Source organism: Polistes dominula, unplaced genomic scaffold, assembly GCF_049000335.1.
Source record: "Polistes dominula isolate Pdom_NZ unplaced genomic scaffold, Pdom_raw_medaka contig_28, whole genome shotgun sequence".
Taxonomy (NCBI): Eukaryota; Metazoa; Arthropoda; class Insecta; order Hymenoptera; family Vespidae; genus Polistes; species Polistes dominula.
The window spans coordinates 6,152,357-6,167,150 of NW_028300879.1; the positions used below are offsets into that span (position 1 = coordinate 6,152,357).

At 29.5% G+C, this 14,794-nt stretch overlaps 1 protein-coding gene across 4 annotated transcripts in view; it reads left to right on the forward strand.

Moving 5' to 3' along the window:
• Nucleotides 1–14,794, forward strand: part of sog (chordin short gastrulation) — a 56,317-nt gene that overhangs the window by 22,035 nt on the left and 19,488 nt on the right. For all 4 annotated transcript variants that reach the window (XM_089174739.1, XM_089174732.1, XM_089174735.1 and 1 more), the window contains exon 3: nucleotides 9,969–10,072. In XM_089174739.1, coding sequence (XP_089030865.1) covers nucleotides 9,969–10,072 — 104 coding nt within the window. The remainder of the gene's footprint in view (nucleotides 1–9,968; nucleotides 10,073–14,794) is intronic.

The window sequence follows — 14,794 nt, forward strand, 5'->3', positions numbered from 1 at the left end:
GCACTGTGATTTTCATTCCAGTATGGCTCATCTACTAAAGAAGACTATCCTTTTTCTAAGAGTCTTACTCCTTGACCAATCTTCGTTGTTATTTTCCGGTACTTGACGAGGATTGTATATTTTGTTAGAAACATATTTGAACTGAATCGTAATAAAAAGTTTATGTATTATATTATCTATATAAAATACATTAGTGTGGAATATATGTTGAGTACATGGCTATAGATAAAATATGATTGGTTTCTTTTTTTAAACTGACTCTTCTCTAAAGAGTATTCCAAAAGATTTCTTTTTCAATTGACGAGAGAATCTCAGCATCGAAACTTTGCATATGCGTTTACGTTCGCGTGAATGATCTCGATTTAGATTTGAATACACTTTATATGGGGGTTTGTCCTTCAAGTGGTTGTGACAAACGACGAGGTGGAGCATGACAAGGAAATGACGAAGAAGGGAAGGAAGTGGGGTAGGAGAAGGAGGTGGTGGTGGTGGTGGAGGACTCTAGTGTATCCTGCAGAGGGTACACCAGACGTACCACGGTACTTGGCATGCTTAGTGAATGGCCCCTTGATCCAGATTTTTGTAGGGTGATTTTTGCACACTCAGGGCCGCCTATATATAGCACTCGCCACTCGGCATTGCATCGCCGGTTGCCGTCTCGACGACAGTGAACGACCACGATTTCTTTTTCTTCTTTTTCTTCTTCTTCTTCTTCTTCTTCTCTTCCTTCTTCAACACTTTCTTCCTTTTCTGATGTCCCTTCTTCTTCTTCTTCTTCTTCTTTCCTTATACATATATTCCTCTCTACCATGTTTTACTTTCTCTCGAAAGATCGAACACTTCTATCCCGTCAATCTACTTCTGAATGCCTTGCCTCCAGACATTGCTATTTAAAAGAATAGTTGATTTTTACCATGCTAGGATCACATTAATCGATCAAAATCAATTTTTACTGAATAATAGTTGAATTGATCAAGAAGACCTTGTCACGATTCACTTGTACGCATTTCCTCGTTATATGTACTTATAAGTTGAACACTTGAAAACGTAGAAGGGTATCGATTGGCGCCCGTTCTTCGACTATAGATTTTTCTTTTCTTTCGCATCCAGTTCTTGTCCGTGCCTGATTAAGGGTGTATCAAGGACTTTGTGACCTCCTTGTTATAGATGGCTTTCAATTGAACCATGTTTTTTGCACAACTCATTTTTCTTTCATTTCTTCCAGATTTTTTTTTTCTCTTCTTAATAGAACTTCTAGAAATATTTTTGTGAAATACTCAAATATTTATCTTTGTGAAAAATAATAATTAAATTTATTAGATCACGTACAACTATTTTGGTTAGATGTGAATTACTTTTGGTTTTTTTTTTTCTTTTTCTTTAAATTCGACATATTCTTTTAATATTTAAAATTGTACAGAAAATTTATCCACAATGGAGAAAAGAGACACTTTCTTCTTTGCTCTTTTTATGGACTTTAAGTGACAGTTAAATTTATTTCGATGAAGTAGAAAATACCGGTCCTAAACAGAAACCGATGCCGCTTTAGTTACACCGCGTTCTTGTGAGAGCTCGAGTAAAAGAGCGAAAGAGAAAGAATGAACAAAGCGACATTGTTATCGAACTCGCAATAAAACATTAAGCGAGTGTGTCAACCTGCAACACGATCAGTGCTGCATATATTTCGAGGGGTTTATACACATGTGTGTATATACAGGATGTTTCAATTTAAATGCTATGACCAAATATTTTCCTTTTTATTGATTTTATAAACAAATCAAAGTTGCTATTTTTGAAGAAGAAGCAGAAGAAGAAGTTGAAGAAGAAGTGGACAAAAAAAGGAAGATGAAGATGAAGCAGAAGAAGAAGAAGAAGAAAATGAAGAAAAAGAAGAAGATGCAGAAGAAGAAGAAGCAGAAAAAGAAGCTGAAGTTGAAGAAGAAGTGGAATAAAAAGGAAGCAAAAGAAGAAGAAGAAGAGGGTGAAGAAGAAGAAGAAGAAAGAGGAGGAGGAGGAGTATGGAAGTGGTTGATACAAGTGCGAGCTGTGCAACTCGTCTCGAACAAGCTCCGTGTGCAGCTCGATTTTCGGACGCTATTTTTTTCTCGTTTGCTCTTTCAGATTGGCCGGCTCGGTGATACACAGCCACTCAGCATCAATGTTTTTTTCTCTTTCTCTCTGTCTCTTTTCCTTTCTCTTTCCCCAGAGTACCTAAGTATGTAAGCAGGTATGGACATACCTTGGCAGGTTTGGGACACGTGTCCTTTTAAGACCAAAGACTAAAGACTAAAGAAGACCAAAGATACAAAGTCTTAACAAAGTTCTTCCCCTAAGGAGCCATTTCAAAATGATAGAAAAGGAAGAGCAGCAGCAGCAGCAGCAGCAGCAGGTGTTTACTCTTTTCTTCTTATGCAACTAACTTGTTTAAAACGTTGTAAAGGAGTTAGAGGCGCCGGTTCTTTCGTTCGTAGCATTCAGTGGATAAGTTCGTTCTTGGACAGCCATGTCTCGAATCTTTTCGACTGAATTTTTCTCTGTAAAGTCCTACAGCAGCAGCAGCAGCAGCAGCAGCAGCAGACGAAGAAGACGAAGACGATGAGAGGCTGTAAGTGGGCAGACACGTAGGCGACTTTCCTCGCGACTTCTTCGACGTCGTCGTACGTCTCTCCTCTTTCTTTCTCATCTCTCTTTTTCTCTCTCTTTCTCTGCGTGTCTCGGCTATCTATAAACCACGAGGACGAGCCGGTCGTACCTGCTAGCACTCGAATACGCGAGTAAGAAAGAGATGAGAGAGAGAGAGAGAGAGAGAGAGAGAGAGAGAATCTTGCAAGCTTATCTCTGTTAGCGTGTTGCGTCCAGAAAAATTAAAGTCTTCTTCTCGTCGAGTCTTTTCTTTGTTCTTTTTTGTTTAATCTTTCACAGTTTGGTCGGTGCATCCTCGTCTTCGTCGTCGTCGTTGTCGTCGTCATCATTTTCATCATCGTCATCATCATTGGTCGTAGTACGCAAGTCTAGTCATCGTCATCGAAGATATTATACTCCTACGTTTCTTCTTAACGATCATTCATCTCATTTTCTTGAAGATGATGATTTCCCTCTCCTCTTCCGAAGGCATGAATATTTATAGACAACATTTATCTCCTTCGATGAAATTTATCTTTTGACCCAAGTAAACTTGTTCGTCTGCCAGAAACAAATATAAGCATCATCTGCCCCTAAGCAAGCAAGCAAGCAAGCAAGCAAGCAAGCAAGCAAGCAAGCAAGCAAGCAAGCAAGTAAGCAAGCAAGCAAGCAAGCAAGCAAGCAGAAGAAGAAGAAGGAAGAAAGATTTGTGCTTTCGTCCTATAAATTATAGCTTATGAGACCACAGAGTTGTTGTTCGTTGTGGAATTCGGATTTAATATTGAATGATTTTGAAAGAATATTATATACATTCATATGTTACCAGGTGGCTCAAAAGTCATGGGTCAAATGAAAAGAAATTGATAGATGGAGATCATTTCTAATAAAATAATATCTTATTTATTATTTTATCCGATTTTTTATTATCGTTTTCAAGTTTATTAATAGTTTTTTTTTTATATTTATATTATATTTCAATTGAATCAATAGCTTTCTAACCTTAACTTTTCTTTTGAGAAAATAATCTCATGAAGGTTGTGTAAAATGACGTGTAAAAAATATGTTCAACAAAACGAGCTTCTTATTCAATTAAGGAAAAAGATTTGTTTTTTTTTAATTTTTTATTTTTTTAATAAAATGTTCATAATCTTTTTCTTTTGGTCTAATCTACACCATTAGTGACAACACTTTGCTTGATTAGAATTAAAGCAGAAATTTTACTGAAACGTTGGGAAATCGGATAACTTCGTTGTTTCATTTGAAATGATTCATAAGTTTTGAGACACCCTGTATTCTCGAATACACAGCTGATTTTTTTCTACTCCGTATGTTCTCTCTGTATTTACGTAAGGAACGTTTTGCGTCACGTCTTTCGCTACCATATTGATTGACCTTATAGATCTTCCACGAACATCTGTGCCGAGGTGAGAAAAAAGATAAAAAGAAAAAGAACGAAAGTCGGTAGCTATCTTTAACTTTATCCCAGATTCATTCTCTTTCTCTCTTTGCCTCTCTCTCTCTCTCTCTCTCTCTCTGTGTATTTCTCTCTCCTTCTTGTTTTGATACGATTTCTGTAAATTTCGTAGGATTTTTCTGGACTTTTAAACGAACGTCACTGAGTGTTTCTCATAATATACGAGCGTTTATGACAAAAATTATAACTTCGTATTTATTACGTTTTTCTTTGTTGCATTTTTTAGTATATAATTACATATTACATATTTGTTGATTACAAAGCATGATAAATAATTATATTACGTTTGAATCGGATTGTAAAACATTTGTCTCTGTATTTATTGGTTGCAATTTTTGCATGATATGATTCATCAAGCATGAATAATCAAAATTTCTATCAGTTTTAACAATTTTGAAATTTGTTAAAGCCTGTAAAAATTTAAATATTATTACACAATTCAGTAAATATAGATATGGGAAGGGTTTTCTGTTGAAAATATTTCTAATAATAAAATCTTCAACCCCGTCCAGTGTGAGACGTTCATAGTTGAGCCCGTTAAGAGACCTGAAGGGTAAACGTATCAATAAGAAATAACAATTGATTATTTTTTGTAATTAACATTACTCATCGATTTTACATTAATAATTTTGTCATTAACCCTTAGAGTGTTATGGATGCATATAGCGTTTGGTAAAAATTAGCAGAGTGATCTATCGACGCATATGCGTGTTTGTTAACCTTTACTTACCACACTTGGCTCAAAGGACCCAGACCTTTTTTACAACTTGAGTCATTTTTCTCAATTGTTCAAAACTTTGGTAATTTTTTCAACATATTTAAATTTAATTTAAAGCTATAAAACCTATATAGTCTTTTGAAGTAAGTATTAAAGAAGTCTCAAAAAAAATGTTGAAGTAAATCTATGCAATAGTTTCTTTTTTATAACGATTTTTCTCGCCCGGGTCCTTTGGACCCGGGTGTGGTAAGCGTGTTACTCCAGGAAGGGTGGTAAGCAAAGATTAATATTAATGTTTATATTTATTAATTAAATTATATTCACAGAAACAAAAACTTTAATTTATTATTAGAATCTGGTTAATAATAAATTATTCCTCTCCTATAAAAAATTTTAGTTGAAAGTATGTAGCACTCAAAGGGTTAATGAACGTCATATAATTGTAATGGAAATAATATTTGTAAAATAATAGAAATCTTTAACAAAAATGATAAGTAACGTTAAAAATTATTATTCCATGATTAATATTTAATTATTGTACATTGAAGATCTTGCACTTGGGAATTAGGGATTTTTGTTAATTGAGCGTAACATTGTACGGAACGGAATGGTGGCATAAAATTCGTAAGCGGAAGTAGCACGTGTTTCTACATTTCGTATATTTCGTATTTCCACGAAGGCATATTATTTATTTTAGTAGCGAGTCGAGGACGTACTCATGGCGTTACATACTCTTTCGATTCGACTCGTAAAAAGTCTGCTTTAAATGCGGCCATGATTTAAATATCACCAATGTTATCTCTTATTACACCTCTCTTTCTCTCCCTCTCTCTCTCTCTCTCTCTCATGGTATGTATTTTGACTTTTACATTTTTCGTTTCGAAAATGAAAATGAAATGTAAATTTTGCCATCTCAGATTTTCCACGTATCGACGTAGAGCTTTTCAACCAAAATAATATTCCCCGAGTTCTCCTGTTAGATATTCGAACAAAGTTCATCGAACTCTCTTGGTGTGAACATTCATAGCAGCCCTCCTCAGTCACAGCAGCCCTCTTTAACCCGTCTCTCTCTCTCTCTCTCTCTCTTTTTCTCCCTCTCTGAGAATAGTGCTCTTGCTAGAAGAACAGCAAATGTGTTCCTGGAATTCTTGATGAAAGTCGAGGAAAGCTGAATCTGATTTGGACGAGCACCATATTTTGATGAGTTCTTGGATTATCCTGCTGACATGAGTCAAGAATCCATCATTGTATTGTGAATAAAAAAAGATAAATAGAATGAAGAAGATGATAATCTCTGTTAGCTATCTTATTTCTTTTTATTATTAGGTCTACTAGAAAGTTGTGTGTACATTTTTAGAATAAAATCAAAGTAATCATAAATTTTCATATCTCTTTAATTGACTAATATTTATCAATTTTTTTTTATCATAGTGTGATAACAATTTGTATAATATTGCATTTATCAACAATGTTTTATCCCTAGAGACGAAAAAATTCAATCGATGTTTGCCAGAACTTTCCGGTAGATCTAATATTTTATCAAAAACAACGCATTTTCGGTCTTAATCTGACTGTTTCTTTGATTATTACGTAGATATAATGAAAAAAAAAAAATAATAATAATAAAAAGAGAGAATAGAGAAAGAAAGAAAGAAAGAAAGAAAGAACAAGAGCTGCAGAACTGAACTCGCATATTTGCGATACGGTGGCGTGTCGAGGTTCTCCTCTCTGGCTCCTGGTTGCTTAGAACCGAGTCTGCGCTTAGAACGACTTAGTACGGCCAGTGCAACGACCTCGTGCAACGAGCCTCGCTGTCTCTCTTTCTTTTCTTTCCGTCTTTCTCGACGCATTCTCTTTCTCTCTCTCTCTCTCTCTCTCTTTTTTTTATCTTTATCTTTCTTTTTCTTCTTATATTCTTTTGACTTGTACGCAGAGTAGAAAATTTTGCAATTTCTTATTGTTAACTTTCAACTTGTCTCTAAGCTTCTAATCTAAAGCGTACAAAATATATCGAAGAGAGAAAGAGAGAGAGAGAGAGAGAGAGAGAGAGAGAGAGAATGATTTTTACCTTTATTTTTTAATTGACCTTTTTTATGTATTAATGTAAATTAAAAAGAAAAACAGATCCTATGCCGTGTAGTTACGTACACGATCAAAGACAGTTACATAACGTTTAACACTCGTCCTCTTATGTACATTAATATATATATATATAAATAGTGAGTCATAAGAGTATTCCCCTACCTGTTTCCATTGTAAATTGAAAATAATTCATATTTATTTGTAATTGAAATATTTGTGTGTGTTTCTAAATTTTTATATACCCAAATTAATGTTAGGATTATCAAACTATCAAATTTGATATGAATTTTATTGCAAAGAAATATTTTATTCTTTATTATTATTATTCGTAATAAAAATATAATTTTATATAAATTTTAATAAAATTTGTTTTATAAGAGTATTTTTTATCTATAATAATAATAATAATAATAATAATAATAATAATAATAATAATAATAATAATAATAATAATAATAATAATAATAATATAAAATATTAATAATAATATAAAATATTAATAATAATATAAAATATTAATTATAAATTATATTATTATAATATTTATATTTAAATTTTATAATTATTATTATAATTATAATATTTATATATATTGATATAAAAAATAATATTATTAATTATAAATATTATATAATTTTATATTAAATATTATTAATAATAGTAATTTTATAGTATTAATAATTTTAATAATAATTTTATCTATAATATTTATAATTAAATTGTATAATTATAATTATAATTATAATATATATATATATAGATATTTAAAAAAATAATAATACTATTAATTATAAATATTATATAAAATTTGGTATTAAATATTATTAATAATAATAATTTTATCTATAATAATAATAATAATAGTAATTTTGTATCTATACAAAATATAATAAAAATATAATGAATATTTTTGTAAGTAATGCTTGATTAGTCTTCCTTTGCATTTCGTAATGGTTTTTGAACACTTGCAATTGCAGTGGTCAATAGAAAGAAAAAGGAATTTCCAATATAATATTACTCGGATAAAGTATTTTAAAAGAAAGAAATATAATATTACCAATCTGAAATTAGAAGGCTTAGAAGAATCTTATATTCAGATAACATTCCTTATGCATTTCCTGAAAAATTTTATTTTCAGATTAGTTTGATATGATGAATTCTAAATAAGTTAGACTCGAGTGTGGATATTGTTATTTTTGGAAGGGCTTCATTTTCGTTCGGCTTATTTTTACGTGGGAAAGAAAAATGAGAGAGAAAATAAGAGAGAGAGAGAGAGAGAGAGAGAAAGAAAAAAAGAAAAAGAAAAAGAAAAAGAAGATTTTTACTCGCTGACATATGTTAGGATCAGCCTTTCATTCCTTCTTTTTTATTTATATTTTTTTCTTTGACGGAAGATGAGAAAAAGAAGGTGAGAAATAATTGTAGTCGTCATTTTTACAGGTGACGATGACGACCTTGTTGCACACCGTTACCCAAATAGATTTATCTAAATCTTTTTCCATCTCTGTCACCTTTCCCCCCACCCCCTTCTCTTCTTTATTTGAGCCGTTCAGTGCACACATCGATTAACTCCATAAAACAAAAAGTTGAGAAATGTGATGAAATAATGTATATTGTTTCTTTAAATTCGTTTCAATGGGTAACAAAATGTTGCCGTTTAATGGTGTTAATCTTTATTATTCAAGAAAGTTATTATAAATATAAAAAGTTATGAGACGATTATACCAAGTGACTTGACACTTAAATTTAAGATTTTTCACAAAGTGGAGTTAACACTTTGGAGCACAGTGAAATTAAAAGTGTCCCACCTTTTTGATACACCGTAATGCACGGTGGGACATTTTTATTCCCACCTTGAAATATTATTGCAATAGCTACACATGTTCATAAGTTTATATTTCGTCTTATTTACGCAAAACAATTGGTTATTAACTCTTCGTTATTAATTTTTTTAATTTTATGCTTTTATCATTATTTATAATATATCTGTAAATAAAAATATACCAATTTTGTTTCATTTAAAAAATAATAAAATTATATTATTATATATAATATTATTATATATTTAATATGTTATAAAAATATATTATATAATATATATATATATTTAATATATTAATAATTATCCACATCAATATAGGGTATAGTCAAAATCAATATAGTTGTATAGTAAATATACGCCTTGTGTATTTTTTTTTACTATAACATCTTTATTGCTGTTTTACCGATTAATTTTACATGGAATTTATTGTGATATATGTAACATAGAAACTAAATTACTTAAAAAAAATTGAAAAAAAAATGCATATTTTTATTTTATTTGCCATTATTATCTGTTTTGGTTAGTTGTCAATAGAAAAACAGTCGCAGCCAGCGATTGACATGCGAAAATCGCGCCCGTCGTTCATATTAATGGATTGGTTCGAGAGCGCGCCGCAGTCAAAGGGTCAATAAAAAATATACCAATTTTGTTTAATTTGAAACCTAATCAAATTTCTATGCAACATAAGGCTATTTTATTATTTGAAATTCTATGCTGTAAAAGAGTTTAATCGATGTTTGCACTGAACGGCTCATTTGTCTTTTTATAGGTACCATTCTCACGAATAAATACACCTTTTTTGTGTTATCGATTTAACATAAGCTCAGAAATGATGAACAAATATAAATACATTAGTAATAAATAATAATCGGTATTCTTTGATCGTAACTGAACATATGCGCACTTTGAGTTATTGAAAAGAAACGCGAGATGCATATTTAAGATAATACTTACTCGAACGATGAATATGCTCTCTGAAAGAGAAAGAGAGAGCGAGAGAGAGAGAGAGAGAGAGTGAGAGAGAGGTGAGAGGTAAGCAGAGAATCCGATTACGTTATACTTAAATTTAAGAATTCGCGATTACGTTATGCTTTAGTTTACAAATTGCGTCAGTGGCAAGGAATATCCAACGCGTGATGACGCGATGTTTATTATTATTAACGTATACTCGTTTTAATCTAATTGAAAATCATTCTAATGGAAAAATACACAGAGTTTTTCTTAATATGTTGTTTTTCTTATATTTACAGAATGCACATTCGGTAAGCAGATTCGCGAGTTGGGATCTACCTGGTTCGCGGATTTGGGCCCGCCTTTTGGAGTTATGTACTGCATCAAATGCGAATGCATTCCGGTACGTATTAAAGTGGGTGTGTCACTGTATATGCCACGATTCTTATACCATACGTACTATATATATATATCTTATACGTATACTGGGTGTCTCATTTTAATATAATATGCTCCAAATATCTCTAATTCTATTGTGTTATAAGCATATATGTTTTGAATTAAAAGTTGCTATGTTTCGAAGTAAAAATCTCCAATGTCTCTTAGAATCATTTCATAATGGGCACTTTTGTCAAGGTAAATAAATCATAACAATTTTTTTTTTTTTTTTAATAAAAATCGATATTTTAAATCTAACAAACATTGTACAAAGAATATCAATGTAATCATTAATTCACTTGTTTGTAGTTATAATTAATTAATTTTTAATAATATAGAATAATATTAATATTTATTTTATAATATATTATAATATTATAAAATATTTTAATAATATATTTTTTTTAATAATGTTTTAATAATATATTTTTATTAATTATAAATAATTCATTTTTTTGTAATTATAATTATATCTTATTTAATTTATATGATTTGTATAAAATAATTCAATTACATATTGTATAAAATAAATATATAATATTATATAAAATATTTATATAAAATAATCAATTGCATATTGATCTACATTATTAAATTTCAATAAACATAGTTTGATAAAAAATTGATAACAAGTTTTGCTGTAGATGCTTGGCTAGATTCATATTATTTCAAACTTTGGGGTTAATTTAGTAATATTAATTATGATTAAAAAGAAAATTAATATATATTTTATAATTTTTTTTAAATAAAACTCTTCTATATCAATTATCAAACATAGTTTGATAAAAAATTGATAACAAGTTTTGCTGTAGATGCTTGGCTAGATTCATATTATTTCAAACTTTGGGGTTAATCTAGTAATATTAATTATAATTAAAAAGAGAATTAATATATATTTTATAATTTTTTTTTAAATAAAACTCTTCTATATCAATTAGAAATAATAAAAAATATACGATAAATTCTCATCATAAAATATAATAATTTTTATTTTTATTATTAATATATAAAACAATATAAGATTGCAGATATTTAAGTTGAAACACTCTGTATACATAATATAATATAATATAATATGTATGTATATGAATATAGTAGTAGATGATATGTAAGAGCTATTTCGCATATGTACAAGCCACGCTATATATCCTTCGCTTACGTTTGCGTGCATTTTTCTTCGTTCATTCGACCTTTGACCCTTCTCGTGTCTCGAGACTCGCCCTACGGACGAAGCCGGTCCCGTCCGTGCGTTCAACATTACGTTTCTATGTAAGAGACCAATCCGACATACAACTCCGATAGGAACACACAAGATGATTCAACGTGTGTGTGTATGTGTATTAAACAACCCGTATTGTACAGGCTCTTTCAAAAACATCCTTTTTGATTATTGATTACATTCCAAATTAGAAATCATCTCATCATTTTGATTTTATTCCAAATTTTAATCGCCAAAGAGCCATATGTGGCTCTTTAGATTTGAAGCTGCGGCTTTTTAGTTAAAAGAATTTAGTAAAAAAAAAAAAAAAAAAAAAATATTTAAAAATTGTTCTGAATCGATTAACAAGAGGATTAGGCACCGATAAATAAATAGATAATTTTTTTTTTTTTTTTTTATCAAAAAGCTTTATTTATGCGAGTACTATTTATTGTTGGGAAGAAAAAATTTGGTGGCTCTTTAAAAACTTTGAAATTTTGTAAATTGTAATTTTTCGCTCTTCCGACTTAAAAGATTGCCGACCCCCTGGTATAGAATGAAATATCTTCGAACGAATCTAATCTACACACTTATCACAATTGATATCTCTTATCACGTAAAAAAAAAGATGATTCTTATCTAAAGAATATCATTAAAGAAAAATACTGTCAAGATTTCAGTGGTGCACATAAAACACTCCGGATATCTCGATCCGGGTGACGTGACCTACGGAGAATTGACGTGCTTTCTAATCCCATTCCTGGTTCCGAGACAGACTGGCGTCCTCGTGTTTTACAAATGTGTACCTACACACCGTAATACTTACGTATTTACGCATGTGTATCAAAAAAATCTGTTCAAGAAGAATAATATTCTAAGATACTTAACGAAAAACTGTAATCTTTGTAATTGTTTCATTTTCATTGAACTTCATTGGACTCAAAAACAAAAACTACAAGAAATAACCTTCGTTATCAGCATTAGTCCGTTTTCGATAACACCGTCGTATGAAATTTCACTTACTCGAGACATGTAATAATCTTCATTTACATTCCGAACGTTTGCCAACTACAGCAGACCGTTTTTCGTTCCATATACGGTGAAACAATAGCGTCATCATCTTTCGTCTACACCGAGGAGTCTTTCTGTTCACGTATTTTCTTCTTCTTCTCTCTCTCTCTCTCTCTCTCTCTCTCTCTCTCTGTATCTCACTGTATCTTTCTCTCTTTCTTTCATCGTTTGGAATTTCATTACTGCGTTAAAAAATACCTGTTTGTGTGTCGTTAAATATTACCAACTAGAGACAGGAACAAAATATAACGTAAAATGAGTGAGAGGAATAGGGAGGGAGAAGGAGGGAGAAGGGAACAATTTAATGGCATTAAATAATCAATAAATGCTAATGGAACTTTAGCCTGATGATCGGTTTGACGAGAAGAGGAAATTAATTGTACGGGCGCACGTGTCTTCCTTTGAGAAACCGAGCTTCGAAATGAGATCCACGAACGGGGCCTTTTTTTCTTACTGTACATTAACATAGGTTACATGCTTTTATAGATTTACATTACCTATCGATTATAGAGAAAGGTGTTCACATATCGGATAAGTTATTTTGTAGTAATGTGCCTTAACCTAGTAATACCACTCGAAATTTCTTTTTATCTTTTTTTGTCGACAATTGCATAGTGTGTTAGCAAACGTAGTAGAATGATAATTATGTAAAACATTGTGAAACGATATTTTTATATCTCTACTTAAATTTTATTACAAAAAGATAAAAAGTGTGTAACTAATTAAGATAATATTTTAATTGTATAAATTGTATTTTATATTTTGTTCGTCAAACTATTATCAAAAACACTTTGTTTCATTATATTTTTGGATATATTATTATTTATTTTATATAATTAATTTAATTATATAAATTTATTATAATTAAATTTATTTTATATATAATTATTAAATATTATAATATACAATATAAATATATATATATATATATATATATATATATATATATATATATATGTAATATAATATAAGTATATAAAAAATAAATATATTATATAATTATAAAAATATTATAATTATATAATATAATATAATTATATTATAATTGTAATATAATTATATATAATAATTAAATATTAATATAATATATTAATATAAATTAATATAAAATAATTATATATATTTTAATTATATTAATTTTATTGTTATATTTAATTATTAATATAAAGTATTTTTATATTATTAACATAATTATGTGCTTTAAATTAAAAGTTTTATATAATATATATTTAAAGATATATTATATTATATTCAATTCAATTAATTACAGCTATATTTCTGACAAAGTATATATTAGAAAAAGTGTATATTATTATTATTATTTGATAAAAAAAAATATACCAAAATTGTTTAATTAAATTTTCAAGTAAAAGTATATACATTGTTAATCATATTTAAAAAAAAAGTCATGGCGTCCGAATGTTAAACCGAGTCACTGTATATCTACTGTCATCGTGTAGTTTGATGACAAGGACGAGATCGAGATTTAATCTACACCCACGTGCAAGTTACTTTCGAGAAAGTCGAATGAACGAGCGAGGATGCAAGGCAAATATGAAAACTGCCCACGACAGTCGTCTTCTTCTTCTTCTTCTTCTTCTTCTTCTTCTTCTTCTCTTCTCTGTATATATCGGCGGCTTATTAAAATACTCGTCTCATTATACAAGAGGCTCAAACGAATCCCCTTCCCACGCAATCTCCTTTTTCGATTTGACTCGATTCATTCATTCATTCACGAATGTTACAGCTCTTGATCTTCTTCAAAATAAAAATAATAATTACAAATGGAATTGTTATACAAATTAATCTCACTATTTTTACTAATTCATGCCTAAATATATATTATAATTTATTGTATAATATTATGATGTGTTGGATTGATATCAATATACAGAGTGTCCTAAAATATTGGGACCAAATTTCTATTACGTATTGGGGTCAAATAAATGAAGAAAGTTCATATAAATTTATGTCGAAAAATGTTTTATTGACATTTCCAATATAATACTACTGGCTATTAATCTAAATAAAAAATATGAAATATTGCGAATTTGGTTGGCCAACCAAATCATTCCAAATGAACAAAACAAGGTTATATTAATGCAAAAAATAATTTTACTTTTGATTATTTTCAATTTGATATCCCATTTTTTCAATTAACTTTTATTTACGATCATATATGATGCATCATTGTTAACTGTTTAAATTGACTCTACTTGCTTTTTGTTATATTATTTTTTTGTCATTGTTTAATATAGTCGAATATGAGTTTTTAAATTAATCACATAAAATAAAAGCAAAAATTATTGTTTACACAATATTATTAAATTATTAAATATTAATTATAAATATTATTAAATATATTGTTACACAATTTTATTGAATTTAAGTTGGTATATTATTAATCAAGAACTGCTC